Source organism: Varanus komodoensis, unplaced genomic scaffold, assembly GCF_004798865.1.
Source record: "Varanus komodoensis strain SLA01 unplaced genomic scaffold, ASM479886v1 scaffold28, whole genome shotgun sequence".
In the NCBI taxonomy this organism is placed as follows: Eukaryota; Metazoa; Chordata; class Lepidosauria; order Squamata; family Varanidae; genus Varanus; species Varanus komodoensis.
This window is the reverse complement of record NW_025335727.1, coordinates 8,727,556-8,744,694: the sequence shown is the minus strand read 5'-3', so window position 1 is coordinate 8,744,694 and position 17,139 is coordinate 8,727,556. Positions and strand designations below refer to the sequence as shown.

General features: G+C 40.1%; 3 protein-coding genes across 7 annotated transcripts in view; 2 read left to right on the top strand and 1 right to left on the bottom strand.

The window, feature by feature from the left end:
* GPR160 (G protein-coupled receptor 160) overlaps positions 1 to 6,612 on the top strand; it is a 22,468-nt gene extending 15,856 nt beyond the window's left edge. For 3 of the 5 annotated variants that reach the window (XM_044434523.1, XM_044434520.1, XM_044434519.1), the window contains one exon: positions 5,346 to 6,612. In XM_044434523.1, the coding sequence (XP_044290458.1) occupies positions 5,348 to 6,412 (1,065 nt within the window). In that variant the 5' untranslated portion in view covers positions 5,346 to 5,347 and the 3' untranslated portion in view covers positions 6,413 to 6,612. Of the gene's footprint in view, positions 1 to 3,117; positions 3,148 to 5,345 lie in introns of those variants that run through there. The other 2 variants (XM_044434521.1, XM_044434522.1) reach the window with 2 other exon arrangements.
* PRKCI (protein kinase C iota) overlaps positions 1 to 17,139 on the top strand; it is a 108,893-nt gene that overhangs the window by 2,393 nt on the left and 89,361 nt on the right. The gene's annotated exons all lie outside the window — the stretch shown is intronic.
* Positions 7,608 to 17,139, bottom strand: part of PHC3 (polyhomeotic homolog 3) — a 63,843-nt gene continuing 54,311 nt past the window's right edge. Inside the window, exon 15 of the mRNA XM_044434504.1 lies at positions 7,608 to 16,778. Within this exon, the coding sequence (XP_044290439.1) occupies positions 16,624 to 16,778 (155 nt within the window). The 3' untranslated portion in view covers positions 7,608 to 16,623. The remainder of the gene's footprint in view (positions 16,779 to 17,139) is intronic.

Below are 17,139 nucleotides of genomic sequence, written 5' to 3'. Positions count from 1 at the left end.
ATACAGACGTAAGCGCTCGTTCAGGTAGCCAGGACCCAAGCCGTTTAGGGCTTTGTAGGTCATAATCAACACCTTGAATTGGGCCCGGGCTTCAATGGGAAGCCAGTGAAGCTGATGGAGGACTGGAGTCATGTGAGCATAACGCCCCGTCCCCGTCAGCAACCTGGCAGCTCTATTTTATTTTATTTTATTTTGAGATAGTGAAAGTGGGAAGACCTGTATTAAGCAGGACATGGGCCTGTAGACTTCAGATGCCTTTTTCTATTGGTCTTTGTGAGATATCCTTATGAGCAGAGTGTCAGAGTCCATGTATGGCAGCTGGTTAAACGTATAACCACCAAGACCCAGACACCTTAATCTTAAATATTAACCAAAGTCCAATCCGTATTCCAAGCCAACAGGAGATAAGCACAACCCAAGCATCAGGAGCCAGAAAGTCTACGCAAGGAGAAGGTACCTTTGGAGCAGAAGCGGGAGTAGCAGCAAGGCTTAGGGGCAGCGGCAGCAGCCAAAGATTTGCAGAAGGGTCCAGGAGCAGGCATACGTCCGAAGTGCAGGATTCACAGCCAAGGTTTCACACAGTACCAGGAAGCACCACGACAAGTAAGAGAAGCTTCTCTGGTAAGGCAGCTTCTGGAAGGAGGAGCAGGTTCTTACATAGCTCTTCCCCTAGGATTCCCAGGTAATGCTCGTAAGGGCCCTGTTAGCTATAGTAGGCTGTGGGCCCCATCCTGCAACTACCAGGGCTGTTATTCTGGCCTTTGGCCTGAAGATGGAGCCCTGAAGCTGCCTCAAATCCTAACACAAAGCATACTTTGTAGTAAGTGCTTCTCTGAAGGAGGTGGCAGTGCCTGCTTTTTTGTCTTTTGTGTTAGAAGTAATCCTGGGGTGGATCTGACTGTACAAAGTATATTGGCACAAATGTCTATGCAATTGTGTAAATGAAGGATGAAGGGTCAAAAGCTGAAAACATCTGAGCAAGCTAATAACAAAATTGTTTCTGAAAGAAGACCAAAAAGCACAGTGTAGTGCAAGTGTTTGTTTTCGGGGATTTTTTGTTTGCTTGCTTGATCTGTCTCCAGTGTCGCACAGCTGGTTAACCAAATACTGTATGAAGTTGGAGTTATCCAGATACAGAATCAGTATGGAAATGTTGGGAGCGTGGTAAAAGTATTAGAAATCCAGATTTGGAGTTCAGATTGCTGGAAGAGGAATGTGCATCACATAGCGCTTCTAGATGCCGTACAGTGAGCAGGAAGCCCAGGGAATCTCATGCATTACCTCTTGGAGTTCATGTTTCCTGTGGGTATGATTCTTAGTACAGTGAACAACACAAGGTCAAGAAACTAGAAAACCGTCATGCACAAATTGGTGCCTCTTCACCGTAGATAGATACCAAGAATTTCCACTTCTATTGCAAAGAAAGTTGTATCAAAGTTTGTTTGACTAGAAGCAAGAGCTCTGACCTTGGAAGTCCCCCAGTTGAAATATTCCTTCAGCCATGCTCCCAGTGGGTAAGCTTAGGGGAGGTTCTGAGGGATTTCTGGCTGCAGCATGGGAATAGTAATACTGGATTGTAATTACCTCATTGTAATATTGGCATGCTTTGTGTAGTAGAAATGCCTAAAATAGTAAAACTTACATTTGTAAATTGCTTTAAACAGGAGGTGTGGCAGCATATAAAATAAGAACTGTATGAAGTTTATAAGCTTTGAGCAGTCATGTGAGGCTGAGAAAAGATCTGACATGTTTTCAAGATTAGATTGGTTAGTAGCCGTGGCCCATTTGCTTTTCTATTCGCATCTCATTCCACTGTGTTTTATGAACTTTTAGGATGACATACATCTTCAGTTTTCTTCAAAGTAGGAGAATTAGAAACTTGGTTTTTTAAAAAAGTTGTAAAACTATGATCTTGGTGGAAGTCAAATTATGAAGCTGGATTCTGTACAGAGCCATGTCTGGCTACGTTCAGGAATGCCTTCAAGATTACAAACATCTGATGTTTCCATTTTAAATCCCTTTGATGTAATGGCTAATAACAGTCTGTGGAAACAAAATGGCTCTTGTGCATTGACCTTGTGGACAGAATTTCATTACAGCCTGGGCCTTTTAGGCTGAATCTTAACATTGTCAAGGGATAATGATCAGGATAAGGGGGGAAAAGGCTTATAATAGAAATGCTGATACAAGTGTAGCTGGAAACGTGTTTCAGCCAGATGTGATGGGGACCAGGTCTTTCTTTTGATAAAGCCTGTATTATTCAAGAGTTAATGCCACTGACCTCATTTTTGCTGACTGCTGAGCCTGACTGGTTTGATAAATAAGGCTGCGTATACCCAAATCAGTGACTTGGTTGAACACTGTCTAGGTTATGAGGGCCTGTGTAATCTGTATCACAACATACTTTGGCTAAGCACTGCTTGCACACAGAAATGCAGCTTCGTTGACAGATCCAGATAGCAGAACAACCACCATGGGTGTGATTGGAATTCTGAATTAAGCAGAGGATCACAAGCAGTGCGCCAGATCTTAAGAGTCACCTTCCAGTTCAGCATCCTGTTCCCTAATGTCCGCTGCCACGTGTGTCTCGCAGTCATTCATCCTGGGCATAAAGCAAGCAAGGTTCCTTTACTATTTCATTGAAGTTCCGCTGTTCAGGTCTATATTTCAGTTTTATTTAATTCATATTTCTATGTCGCCTCATAACCTGAAGGTTCTCTGGGCGACTTACAATATTCCAAATGAACACGGAGGTTCTGTGTGGCCATGTGAATGATAGCTCTGGTAGACCTTTTCTTTGGGCGTTGTCTAAAAAGCTTTAATTTACGGAAGACTGGTGTGGAGATGGGATTTAAGTCTATATTGATCATTTGCAGAAGTGGTATAATCTATTAACTTCTGGCGTTAAGTTATGGCTGCTGCCATTTGTCTGGTGTAACTCTCTGTTCCTTCTCTTTATTTATTAGATGTATATCATGCCTTTTTTCTTAAAACAAATTCAAAATGGCTTACATAATCCTCTTCCTTCTCCTCTCAGTCTTATCCCCACAACAACAACCCTGTTAGGCAGACTGGGCTGAGAGTCTGTGACTGGCCCAGAGTCACCCAGTTGTCTCGTGGCCGAGCAGGGACTAGAACCCAGGTTGTGTGAGTCCCATCAAACACTTTTAACCACGACAACCCACTGGCTGTCTTGTTGCTAACTAATGCTAAATCTAAGTAATTTCCATTCATGTTTTGGTATGATGTCACCATAGAGTGATTTCTGTTGTGTTGCCTGCACAGACATAAAACGTTGCGGAATAGGTGGTGGGCAACCAGAGTACTCTGGCCCCTTAGAGACTTAAAATTATAGTCTAATGAGCTTTTATACTTCATAACGTGTTGAATGAACATCTAATTGCTACCTGAGTATTTGTCTGGAGTTGTCAGTTTTGTGTGGTTCAGAGGCTGGTTCCCCCCTGCACAGACTTTTCCCACCACCAACTGGGCTGCAAAACTGCTGAAATTCAATGATGTGGTGGAAAAACAAAACAAAACAAAACACCACAAACAAATCTCTTGGTTTCTGCCAAATTCCAGCAGCAAAGGCTAGATGTGGCAAACTTAGCTTGGAAATTTTTCATTTGCATTCCTCCGTAGCAGTTTGCTACCAAAATCCAGCAAGAAATTGTGTGCATGTGCGCACAAGCGCAAAAGAGGGGGATTTCAATCCATATACCATTTGTAACATGTTCTCCTCATTCTGTATCAGAATAAACCCTAATTTTCCATGGTTTGCTATGGGATGGCAATTAAGTACCCATTCTTGCTGTGCTAAGAACACATGAAAACAGTGCATCCTGGATCCAAAACGTGCAGACTAAAATTGCCTCATCTATAGATGCACTTATTTTTAAATATACATTTAGGTGTTCCCCCTCCCCCAAGATTGAATATTTTTTCATTTGACATAGAGAATTTTCAAGAGATGGGAGTGATGAATGCATATCCCTTTGTTTGCCCTCCTTAAGCCCATCCATACAGTAATTAGACTTTGAACCTTTGAGGTAGGTCTACAAAGCTGGGAATTCTGTTCCATTTAAACCCATGGATATTTCATAGCATTTCCATTCTACTAAGTGGTGGCAGATTGTAGTGGATTTTTTTCTTCTATTTCCAGAAATATTTTGCACATTTTCTAGATTTCATCATTTGCACAATTTGCAAATAGTGTTATTTTTTTAAAAAAACTGGGATATTGTACGAGTATGCAAGATTGCACATCTACCTGTTAGTGATATGTTGTCCTACAGCTCCCTCTTATATGTATTGTTTTCAGTTTCATCATCTGTATGCACTACTTCCTTTAGCCCAGCAGAACCATACTTGAAGGACTTGCCCATACCTACTACTTTCTCTTGGGAAGTGTCCAAGTGGATGAAACAATGAAAGGTTGACAAGCATGGAATATGGATCAGTGAGAGAAGGGAAGTAGCATGTGGTGAGACTGAAACTGACAAAGATCTTGATAAGAGGGCAATATTCCTTTGCAGGGCTACGTAGCTACAGGCATGCACTTGCAGAAAATTGCCAGTAAAATATTTTCTTTAAAATGCTATGATACCACTTGTGTAGGTTTCACTGTCTCCTACCCTATAATTGTGCAAATTGTGCAACCATTTCCCCACTGGATTCCATGTATTGGTTCAACTTGCTACAGATTGAGGAAACAGCAGCTGGGGCAGATTAAGTGACATCAGAGGGATACTGAACCAGAAAAATAATTGAGTTTGTACTTCGCCAGTGGAGTTCTCATACATCTGTACTCTGAGGGTATTCCTCCCTTTGAATCTCTGTCTGAAACCAAAGAATGTCAGCACAGGGGTAGGATACACCAATGGCCTGTCTACAGAATGCGTATTAATAAATTCAACAGGAATCCTGTGGCATCTCAGAGACTCAGAGACATTTACTGTGACATATGTTTCCATGGACTGTAGTTAACTAAAGTGGGCTGTAACCCCAAAAATTATACTATAATAAATGTATTAATCTTTAAGGTGCCAAACAGACTATTCTGCTGCCATAGAATAATATAGCTTCTTCTCCGCTTATATTTTAATTGTCTGCTATTTCTTTTGCTGCTTAGTTTCCAGTTTCTTGTTTCATTGCTTTATGATTGTTTATTCAGATGAAAAAAGAGTTTAGTGGCTTACAAGACTTAAAAACAAACAGTTAAGCACTTCCCCTGGGCTCCTGAAGATAGGGGGATTAATAAATTGTCCCTCTTGCTTCTTTAAAGAAGCTTGCCTTCCATTCTGTGAATGCAGGAACAACTAAAAAGCCTTGTCTTTTTCTTTCAGGTATGAGCTGGAGTTGGAAAATAGCACTCACCTTCCCCACAATTATGAGTGTCATCTTCTGTGAGAATTGTTCCTTTCTGTATCTTCAGCATGACCACACCTCCCAACCTTCTGAAGCTAGCACAGCTCTTCTGCTTGTTATGTTGGGAAAAGTTTCACTCAGTCTATTTCTGCTGCAATTCAGAAAACAGAATTTCCGTGAGAGTTTTTTGGGCTATTTTTGTATTTCACTGGCCTTTTTTGACCTGGTACTTCTGGTCACCATGTCTTTTATTTCCTATTTTCAGAACTTTATGCTTTTGGGTGTTCAGTTTACTGAGTATCACATCTGTCTTTTGACTCAGATCATTTCCTTTACCTATGGGATCTTACACTATCCTGTTACTTTTTTGGCTGGCTTGGATTATTACTTTACAATAACTCAGACTTCCAGGCATTTTAATTTGTGTCAGAGACTGCTGTACGCAGGTGCTGTTGTCTTCACGTGGATTTCAGTTCTCTGTTACATTCTGAATTTCCCAGGCCATACCATAGGGCTTGATGTCAACACTTATAATCCTGCATATCAGTGTCCGTTCTACATCAGCAGTCAGAGTTACTGGCTCTCCTTAACTATACTGTGTATCTTATGCCTAGGCCTTATTCTCTGTTGGTCAGAAATTGTGGATATGGTACAATCAATTAAGGTCATTTCCTTTGAGAAGGAGACAGTTTTCTTCTTCCCTTATGTGGCTGAGTACAGTCCTAGAGACTCTGCAAAGCATCTTTTGACAAGACTTCTAATCTGCTTTATGGGCACTTGGGTGCCATTTGTTATCCTTCAAACACTCATTGTATTGCTCAGCGCTCAGATTCCTGCCTACATAGAGATGAATGTTCCCTGGCTTTATTTTGTCAACAGCTTTCTTATTGGAATTTCGTGCTGGGCAAGGCGGCAGCACATTGAACTGCTAGAAGAGCCGTGGGATGTGGATCCATTTGTCACTTGGAAATTCTGCTTTGTCCCTTTCAACTACCAAGGTGCCAATGGAGCCCCAAAGCCAAGTACCAAAATTGTAATATGCTAGTAAGCTACCATTGAAGACTACTGAAAAACTTGTGTTATTTTGTTATGTTTGTGATTTTAACTGAGGGAACTTAGTTTGGTTGCGGGGGGGTGGATTTCATCAGTGCATAATTTTGGCATGTGTGTGGTGGAGTGCTGCACTGTTTTCCCAGATGGCCTCCCAGTACAGGTATTTATTTCAAAATAAAATAATGAAAACTTGTGTTAGTAATTAACTGTGTCTCCTTATAACAAAGAGTGTGATCCAGAATGCAAGAGCCATTGGAGTTTAACTAGATAATTGAACACAAGTGCCAGTGAAATCAGATATGCCTAGTTCAGTACAGCATCTGCCAAATGAGTAACTCAAAGCACTTATCTGAAGGGCGGAAATGAATTACACAAAATGGTAGGAAATGAAACTGAATGAAAATATCACTGGGCACTGTCACTGTTTCTCTGCCCCTCTATGCTTCAGTGGGCCTAGACCAGGCCTTTGCATATCCTCTGCAAGCAAGAAGCATTCACACAGCAGCACCAACTCACATTATTAGAAGACTCTTAGCTTCCTTCTTTTCAATCAAGCACAAAATAACAAAGTAAAATTTCAGCAAGGCTGAAATGTAGCGAGGACAAATTCAAAGCAGCATGCACTAATAAAAAATACAGGGAGTTCTTATGAAAATCCATTTTAGGCTTTGATTCTGTCACTTATGCTTCCTGATGTACGTAATACTTCATTGATGAAGGGGGAACACTGTGATTATTTTGGAAACATGTTTTCACATAACACAGCAGGAAAAAAATAGTGTCTTGCACCTACTGCAAGAGACAACTCCCAAACAATAAGAAGCCGTCCTGAATTTTAGGAAAAAAAATGTTTTCCACTCATGCCCCCACGCCTGTATTTCTTCCACAGGGGAACTTATCCTTACTCCCCAATCCACATACAAAGATTCAAACTACAAATATGTTAATATTAGGTTAGATTTAGGTTTAGTTATGCTTCAAACAGAAGCACTAAATGTATTATAATTAATTTGCCATATTGATTTCAAAACATGATTAACAGGTTCATTTCACTGTGGCGTTTTCGATTTTATTTTATCCTCTGATATACTTTCATTATATATGGATTGAAGATCTCTGCTGGGCTTCAGCCTGGGGTTTAAATTTGAAAACTTTCTCTCATATGTGAAAAAGATAAATAGTCAAAATGGACAAATGGTAATTTTTATTTCTGAAGTGATATATTCACAATGTTAATGCAAAGTTGAAATATAAACCAGGTTGATGGTAACTGTAGGTCAAATATTTAATCCCACAGGAAGCAAATATTACCACATAAAAATGTTCAATTAAAAAATGCAGTGTGCCAATAACAAAAGGTGCAATTACAAGCAGATTGAAGCAGCAATAGTATAAGGTGCTTTGATTCTTCATTTGTATAATCAATTAACAATGGACAGATAATGACTAGTAAACTTTACATCACTACTACAGACCATAACAAATATGAGAATCTAAAATTATCCACATGCTGTTAGTATGAAAGTGCTTTTATATATCAAAAGGATACATATAGATCAATTTTAACTAAATCATGGTGTAGTTTTTTTTAATGTAAAAATGTTTTATCTTCATTGAGAAAGGATTTTTTTAATTTTCACTGGAAACAATCCAACTGCCAAATTGATGCATTATATGTTAAAACCACTTGTTCAGGAAAAGCCACGTACCATTCCATGATACAAACACAGACGTACATAGATATCTTGATAGATAAATCTTACACTAGTTTATATGCAAATAGACTCAAAGTTCAGTTGTCTGTTTTCTTGCACAGATCTGCTCCTTCCTAACATAATTCAGCTCTCGGTATTCTTTTTCATAGATACTAGAGAAGAAGTGCGAAAATGACCCAGGATAAATACAAAACTTGAGTGTTGCAGAACATGCTGGAGATGTTTTACTCAGAAGCAAATGTGTATATATGGTTAAATACTGGCCATGTTTGCATGATGCACTAAGCCACCTTGTGAATGCACTGCACCGTGGCCACATTTGTACCTCATACTAAACCACCAAGTGAATAAGTAGCACTACATGGGTTATTCATGGAATAACCCACAGTGCAACTGAAAGAGGACCAGCACTGAGGCCCGGTCCTCCCACCTCACGCCCCCTACTCCCTAGCTGGTATCCCAGTGGCCTTCTCTGCAGAATCTGTCTCGTCACTTCATCCTCACTCCAATTATTATCCCTTTTTGTTTGCTACCATTACCCCCCCACCCCCCAAGCCTGAAAAACAAAATAGGGTTTTTTATTATTTTGGCTCCAGAAAATTGTGCCGTTGTGTTTAAAATTATTGTTTTCCAGTACAGGAAGTTTTGCTTAGTCAATTTCCTTGACAGTTTCAGCTGTCGAAGGAGCAGCAAAGCACAGTCAGAAGCAGAGTGATAAGGTGAGACTACATATACTTCGTTCACAAGTGCCAGGGACTGATTCTCTTAAGTGTCAACTGAAGAGCACCAGCAAAGGGGGGAAAGCAGCAAAAGGAGGAACACCATAAGGGATGGAACAAGATCTCCCCCTTGCCTGTGTGATCCTCCTGGTTTCAAAAGCTGAACTGGCTCTTCTAAATACCCCTTATCTTTTCAATCCGTCCTAAGTCTCCAGCTACTCCAGAAAGGAGTTATTGGTGTCCCCGCTCACCTTTCACAGCTCATTTTTGGAGTATTTACTGCTTCAATTCCCTACTAGCTATGCTCCACATAAAAATAGACAAAATTAATTTGGATAATTTGTTCATTTAAGGACTGGGAAGTAAATAGAAGGGAGATTTGTGCACATACAGTAACACAGCAGTTAATACAGGTGCACATTCCATCCTCCATTTACTTCCCTGCTATTAAATGTGGACATAATGCCAGTCCAAAAAACTTAAAAATTTAAAGATAGCAGAATGGGACAGAGAAAATGGGGCACCAGCAGTACATACACCTGTCACCCACGCTATCCCATTTAGCAACCTTCTCAGGGGTCTGCTTGCTTGCTTGCTTGCTTTTAGGAACTGCAGCAAGTGCTCCTGGAAATTCAGGAAGTATTGAAAAGGTGGAGGGCACTCAGAAGACACAGTTCAGCACTTAACACTGAACACTGCTAACGGAGAGTTATTGTTATCCCCACTTTTTGGTGCCCTTTCTTTTGCAGCTTTTCTTCCTTTTAACAGTGGTTTTCAGTAACAATTTGGCATTTTATCCTTGATAACTGTGATGAAACTAGCATGTTTTAGCACTGTAGTGTCATGTATGTTACCTATTCCAATTTGCTGCTCCCTTTGACAGCTGAAACTTTTAAGAAAACCTACCAGGTATGACTGCACATGATGGAGAGCCATAAGACTTTATGCACTTGCAAACATCTGACCAAAGAAGAGACCCTTTATGTGCTTAAATATCAGTTTCAAAAATTAGTGCAAAAGAAGAGGCAATCAAAGTTAAGACCATGGTGTGTCACCACTGCTGCAACATCATCCCGTCTGCTGGTTCTTATAACTTGGAAACATTTCATTAGAAGTGAATAGGCTAAGAGAAATATAAAATATCCATTATACAGAATCAAAGAGAATATGCTTGTTAGAAATGTTTAAGGCTACAGGGCCAGTTTTACCCTTTTTTCATTTTGCAGAACACATTTTTGATAACCTATATCACTAGGCACCCTTTAAAAGGGCTTGCTAACATATTTACCAACTCAACCATTTCATGAAAAGTCATATTACAAAGGTATTCTAGCATCAGGTATTTAAGGATTGTAAATGGAAGTGTTTCCTAATACAAATAACACTTCTGCTTGATTTATTCCAACAGCACCAATTCCAGAATCTCTTGTTAAAGTTTCACCTCTAGTTTTAAAACATTAGCTTGGATGTAACTAAACCTGGTTTAAGAAATCAGAGTTACAATTTAGTAACAATTTATTAAGATGAAAATAAACATTGAGCCCCAATGTCACTTTCTCCTCTCTTGTGCACCAACTTTGGTGCTTTGATCCTAGTTTTTTAAAACCACAATTTCCTGTTATTTCCAACACAGAGGCCAGCAGATTAACATCATGTTAACAACAAAAATGTCACATAAAACTACAGAAAAAATGAGCTGGGTAAATTGGCTATGGCCACTTAGGGAACAATTCACAAAATACTTTTATGGGCTTGTTCTAAGATGCCACATCTTAGCAAGAAGTGTGATTTACCATTTTAATTGTTAGGATGCAACAAGTTCTAGACCAAAGGTACAATGCTGATTCCTGTGCTACATGCAGCTTGCTTTTGTCATTTGTTGTAATAGACAAGTTCCAGGAATACACAGAGGACATTCTCCAGCCATCCCCAATAGTCTCAATTCGTTCCCCCCCCCCACCCCCCTCCGCCTTTACTGGAATATTTGCTGCAACATAAAGTGTTTTTCCTGGTCAGTAATACACTTAGATTTCACTGACAACCACTAATAACACTCAGAAACAGCACATTTTAGAGGATGATTTAATGTGAAAATTTACAAAAAGGAATTTCATGCAAATGTTCTAGGAAGAATATGTCAGGTTTGCATTTCAGGAGAAAAAATCCCTAAAAGTTCTCTTCAAAGAGATAAAAGTTATGGTGAAAGGTGACAGCAAATGCTGAATAATACTGAGCTTTTAATGTAGCCAGGGAGCTGTAATATGACAGATTGAGTCTATGGTCCTGTTTGTGAAGAGGAGAGATGTAAACTGATCTCCATCATGGCCAATTGCAGAATGTATGCATGTTGCCAGAACCCCACTGGTAATGCTTTAACCCATGGTAAGAACATGCTATTTAGGCTTTCAACATAACAGAAAACAGTGGTCCTAACAGAGACCGACATGTGATTATATCCCTCACATAACCATTCCCTCAAGATGTCAGCACATGACTAATGCCAGCTTTGAGTTCCTGAATGTCATGACTGCCCAACATGAGCCCGTAAAATTACTGGAATGTTCTAACTTTCATTTGCTGAATTTATGACTTGGAGACCATGCCGATAAATCCTCAGATTTGAGGATATGTCTACATAACAAGTATTTAGAACTGGCTATGTGCAGAGCAGTGGAGAAAGCACATACACAATGTTATCCTGCAGTTTGCCCATGACAGAAATAGACCCTTAGAAGCTAGCGAACGTTAGGGACACTTCCGCAACGTGACTCAGGTACCCAGCTGAGTATTAAAGAAACATTATTTCAGTGGCACTTACTCTGGTTCACACCCTTCAGCTTGTTTTAAATACAAGAAACAAATAGGCAGCTGGTATATAAAGCCACATTTTTCTTTTCAAGACCACATTTCCATATATACATGCTGTCTCTGGATTTGTATTTACATAATATATTTTTGAAAGCAACCATTTCCATTGCCAAGTCTCTACTGCTATTCACAGAAAACCGTCAAACACCACCATGAGCTACTGAACTGTACATAGTACTGAGGAGACTGATTGCCATCCTGTATCAGACTGCTTTTGATTTTCCTTACTGTCTGCAGCTTGGCACACAGAAGAGAGCCACCTAGTATGAGAGCAAAGCTTAACAGATGAAGCAGTTTTTTGAGGGAGCAGGTGCAAATCAGAACAGAGTGTCTGAAACTCCTACAGTAAATATACCTATCCCCGTGTTGATGCTCGCTTGTCAGTAAGGCAGATCTGAGGCATTATCAGGTCTGGCCCAGATGGCACAGTCTGAATGACAAACTGCCTAGAATAGGAGTGCAAGTTCCCACATGATGGTACATTCTGCCCCATCCCAGTGCTGTTTCAGTCATTTAAAGCAAGTGACTTGGGAACTGAAACCAGCAGAGGAGCCAAGGAGGAAGCGAGGGTGTAAACGAAGACAAGTTTATTTGCATTTTATCTAGGATGCAATTTTAAAATACTCAGTTATAGGCCTCTCTAAACTGTATTCAGGTGTTGGCGTGCTAACAACTGGTTCTCACATGCCTAGTGAGAACCAAAGAGCTTGGCTGTCATACTGCCTCAGGCCATGGCATCATCGATCGCAGTGGGACTGTGGCTGCACTCAAGGCAACACTGATTACATGTGGGGACACTTCTCATTTTACATCTTGTGCTTTGCTAGCTCTACTTAGGTACAAAATGTAAAGGCTCTGAAATAATACCCCCCCAACCCCTTGCCCCCCACGCCAACATGGAAAAATGCCAGCAAGAGCTTTCTTTCCCTGTTCAGTGTACTTGCATAAACACTGGAGTTCACTTTTAATCAGACTTGTGCAATTACTCTGTGCACTGCCTAATTGCTATGAGCAGCACCAAAGCAAATTTCGGTGAAAGTGCCATTAACTACTGGGCAGGAAGGAAGCTCAATGCCATGGAGTCCAGGAGGGAGCAACATGCAGTTCTCAGCTGCAACACCGCTCTACCCCCAAGATTAGGGGAGTGTAAAAAAATGATCTACTGGAAAGCAAAATGGCACCCAAAAATACTACTGAGTGCCAACAGTGTTGAGTTAGTTTAAAGCTAATTTTGACCCTTTGGAGCCTCTGTAGCAGCTCCAAGTGCCATTTTGGCACCCATGGGTGTGTGGTGTGTCCTGTGGAGAGCTGGGGGGCAAAATGGCCTCTGGACCTCCCCAAGTCACCCATACAGATGCAGTCCGGCATCCTGTTCTAAGAAAGGATACTATACCGATATGCAGCAGACATCTTCTCCCTTTTAAATTAAGCATCTTAATGAATAAAAACTCACTGCATCCTTGTGGTCTTAGATAATACTCAGATGCACATGGAACTAATTATTTAGCCAGGCTGGCACTAAGTGTACCATTGTGTTAATGTTTGTAGTAGCAAATGTAAACATATTTAACTTCATACTGCCAGGCAATGAAAGCCACATCTATTTTGTCTCTTGTTCATGCTGCTTTTCCAATGAAGTGCACCTTCTATTCCAGCAAAGGAACATCACACTGGGGGACTTTTTTGCACCCAACAGTGGAGTTACTGTCTTCCAGGTGAGGGGGAGGGAAAGGATGTGCTCTTTCTCCCTCATGAAGCCTAACTTTACTGCCCAAGGAGAGGCCAGCTGTACTGGGGACAGCAGGCACTGCCCTTTGGCTAACCCAAACTGTCTTTACATTGGGGAAAACTCCTCCCCTCTTCATGGAGCTCACTCTTAGTCTATCTTCCCACTTTATTTGATCCATTGTGGTGGCAGCCTGGCAATGGCACAAAATGCTTCTGCACAGATGGGGAGGAGGAGGCAATACAGGTTCATTCAGCAAGCCTCACACAATACAAGCCTGCCTTGTTCCTATGTTTGGTTCTGAAATCACCAAATGAGAGGGGAAAGAAATATATCAATCCAACAGGCTCCATGTATAAAAGTTAGAAAAGTCTGGTTCTTGGAGCAGCTTTGCAGTCTCATATATACCATTTGTCAAACTAGTCTCTTAAGGGAAAAAGATGAAAAATATTTTTCTGGTCAGGGCATTGCCATTTGTGCTTCTGCTCTTACTCTTTATCATCAGAGATGAAATACCCTGAAACACTGCATAAGAATAATACCATAATCCACTTCAGGAAATCACTGTGAACCTATACATTGTGCAGCTGATGAAAGATAAGCATCTAAATTATACCAAATGCATGGTTATTACTCTGAGTATGATGTTATGCCCCATTTGTATTTACAGAAGATGGACTATTGTTCCAGTTCCAAGATGCTTAAAGAAGAGACAATTCAAGAAAAATCATTTTCAAAACAAACGTAGCCTGGTGCACAACTCAATTAAATTGAAATATCTTGCTTTAGATTACTTACAGCCCAATACATGTCACTTTGAAGTGAACGGGACTGAAGTAAATTCCATAAAGATAGTCCTGAACAAATTATTTCTATCCATCCTTGAAAATGACAAAAATGTACCCTTAATTTCTAAGCCCACCAGTTCTGCTTTCACAAAGACTTGTGAAGGTAGTTTTTATTTTCAATTAGCTGCTAACCAGTAATTGTTAGACTAAGAACTAATCCATACAATTTGGCTGCAACTATGCCCATTTTCCATTCTATAGAATAATCCATCCAAAGTTGGAGAATGACATAATACTTTGCAACCCTTGAATTTTTACAAACTTCCCTCACTTGCAAATGTTTGGTGGCTCTCCTTAAGTCCATAAGTAACTGGATTACTTTGAGTTTCTGATGACCTTCAACAAGTTACTGTTAATAATTAACTACAACTGCTAGAAACACCTTACTAAAAGCATCCCAAAATCTGAGACTAAAATTAGCAGAGAATCAGGAAGTGTTAAGTGCTTTTAAGTGCAAAACCCCCTTCACCAGGTCAGGAAGTCATGAACCATTTTGAGAGCTTCTCTGGTCTCCGCTCAAAGCAAAAAAAAGTAACCCTTTGGTGATGGAAGGTACCCATCAGCAGAATGGAGGTGAAACTATTTTCAGCTAGTCTCCCTCACCCCTATAGCCCCCATGTCTGTTCCCACAGCAAACTGAATTACAGAAAAACATCCCCCTGTCCATTCTGCTAACTTATGCTTTCCATCAGCAAAGACACTGGCTGAGTACCACTCACAGCATGTAAAATTTCATTAGCTGTCTGGTAAATCATTTCCATAATTTATTTCTGGTAAATAGACCTATTTTAGGAAATATATATTATTACTAAAACCTACATATGCCTGTAATGAACCCAGAAATGCCTTTCAGCGACATTGTGCTCATACTCTAAAGAGCATTTCCTTTTGTGCAAATTCCACGGCAATGAAGAGAATTTTCATGATATGTGAAACTCTCATTCATCTCAGTGGGCCTTGCTCAAGAGAAGTTCTCAATGATCTGAGCCCCATTTCCTTTAAACATGTTAACTGAATGGGATCTTTTGGAATATCATGCAAAATATTAAAAAGATACAGAGGATAAACATCTGAATACTTATTCTTAATACTTTGGTGCCACTGGGGCAGGAATCTTCACTGTAAGATTGCAAGTGACACCGTGGCATGAGAAAATGTTCGAGCTGAAACCACTGCAATTTCAAAAAGTGCTTATTCCAAATGGAGAGGGAAGAAAAACATCTTTAGCAGCATCCAGCAGAATTCCTGCTGGGGAAAACAAAGAAAGAAAGAGAAAAGAGAAAGCAAAGAAGTCCAGAAATATCTGCTAATCCCATCTGCCTGTCAGAGCTATTTAATAACGAGGAGCCACACACCAGCACATGGATAACAATGGGTTCCCATTCAGCTAGTGAGTGGACAGGTGTGCATTAACTCCTTTGGTCTATGTTAACTAGCAGCAAGAAAAACTAGGATAATAGCATAATGCCCTCTTCAGTGTATAGCAGCATACAAAGAATTGACATAACGTATGTGCTTCTTTTGTACTTTCCAGGAAGGGTGACGTGCCATTTCAGCTCTCAGCAGCTTTACCACTATATGCATCAGGCTTTCTGTACAAGCTCATTTAACAAGAATACCTCCCCAATCCCTAGTTTAAAAAAAAACATTCATAGATTTTCTTATGCTGATAAGTACATGTGGAATTCAAGTGACCAAGATTCTGATAGTAGAAGGTTTGCTGCATTCACAGAGTATCTCTCATGTTTACAGAAAAGCATTTGCACTTGAAGAAAATACTGCAGTAGTGGGTGAGCCATAGCATTAGGAGAGAAGAGTTCCTTCAGGATTAATTGAAACTCAAGAGCACAATTAAATGCATAGCATTTTACCCTAATCAATGCTCCCACAGACTCTGTGGGCTCTTCTGTTAATCTGTATTCTTAAAAAGCTTTCTACAAAGGAAAAAAAGTGTATAGAAACACAATGAAAAACTGTAATCAAGGCTATATTTTAAAAAAAGTTTAAATCTTGTATGGTAAATAATTGCCTTTTTGGAATAAGCATCACCCACAACATATTACAAACATGTCATAGAGCTTTTCACTGACTTTACCTCGTCCTGCATTTGACTACAATGATCTGCCAACATAGCTTATGCTTCCTGAGAAGCTGGATAACTACTGGAAGGCTTGGAGGATCACATTACACATGCTCCTCCAAAAGTCTTCATGTGGAAAAAAGATACTTAGCAAAACACAGCAGTAATAACCACATCAAACAGTAAGATGCTGGCTTATTACAGGTCTGTATCTGTTGAAAGCTTGGTTTAAAGCCTTAGTTTTCCACTAAGATTCCTTCAAGGAGTTGATCCGTGCACATATCTTCAATGCAGGTCCTAGCTTAATATTCATTGCACTCATGAGATGATCCTCTTTCAGTAAGAGAAGAGCCTGCCCGTCAATCTCCTGGGCTCGAAATTCATCAGCTATATCTTGACAACCTGCAAGGAAATAATAGTACCTTAAATATAAAAATTGGGATTATTTTCATGCCTAGCTTAATTATTTCCATTGATTTCCCTGTACACATGGAAGAATCTATCTCTGCAAATACTATATATTGGCACATTCTGCACATACATAATAGCAAGAGGAAAACCAGTAGCAAGGTTAAGGCAAGAATGCAGATCAATGCAGGAAGAAAGCAGGACCTTTAATAGCCCAAACTGAGTCTTATCCCTTGGAACTCTCCCCTATTAAGACAACAAAATGTTTTCTCAGCAGGGAGCTAAAGCCTATTCAAGCCCTACATAGCCTGACAGTCCCACCACTCCTGCCAGCACTAACTGGATTGGCAAAAGG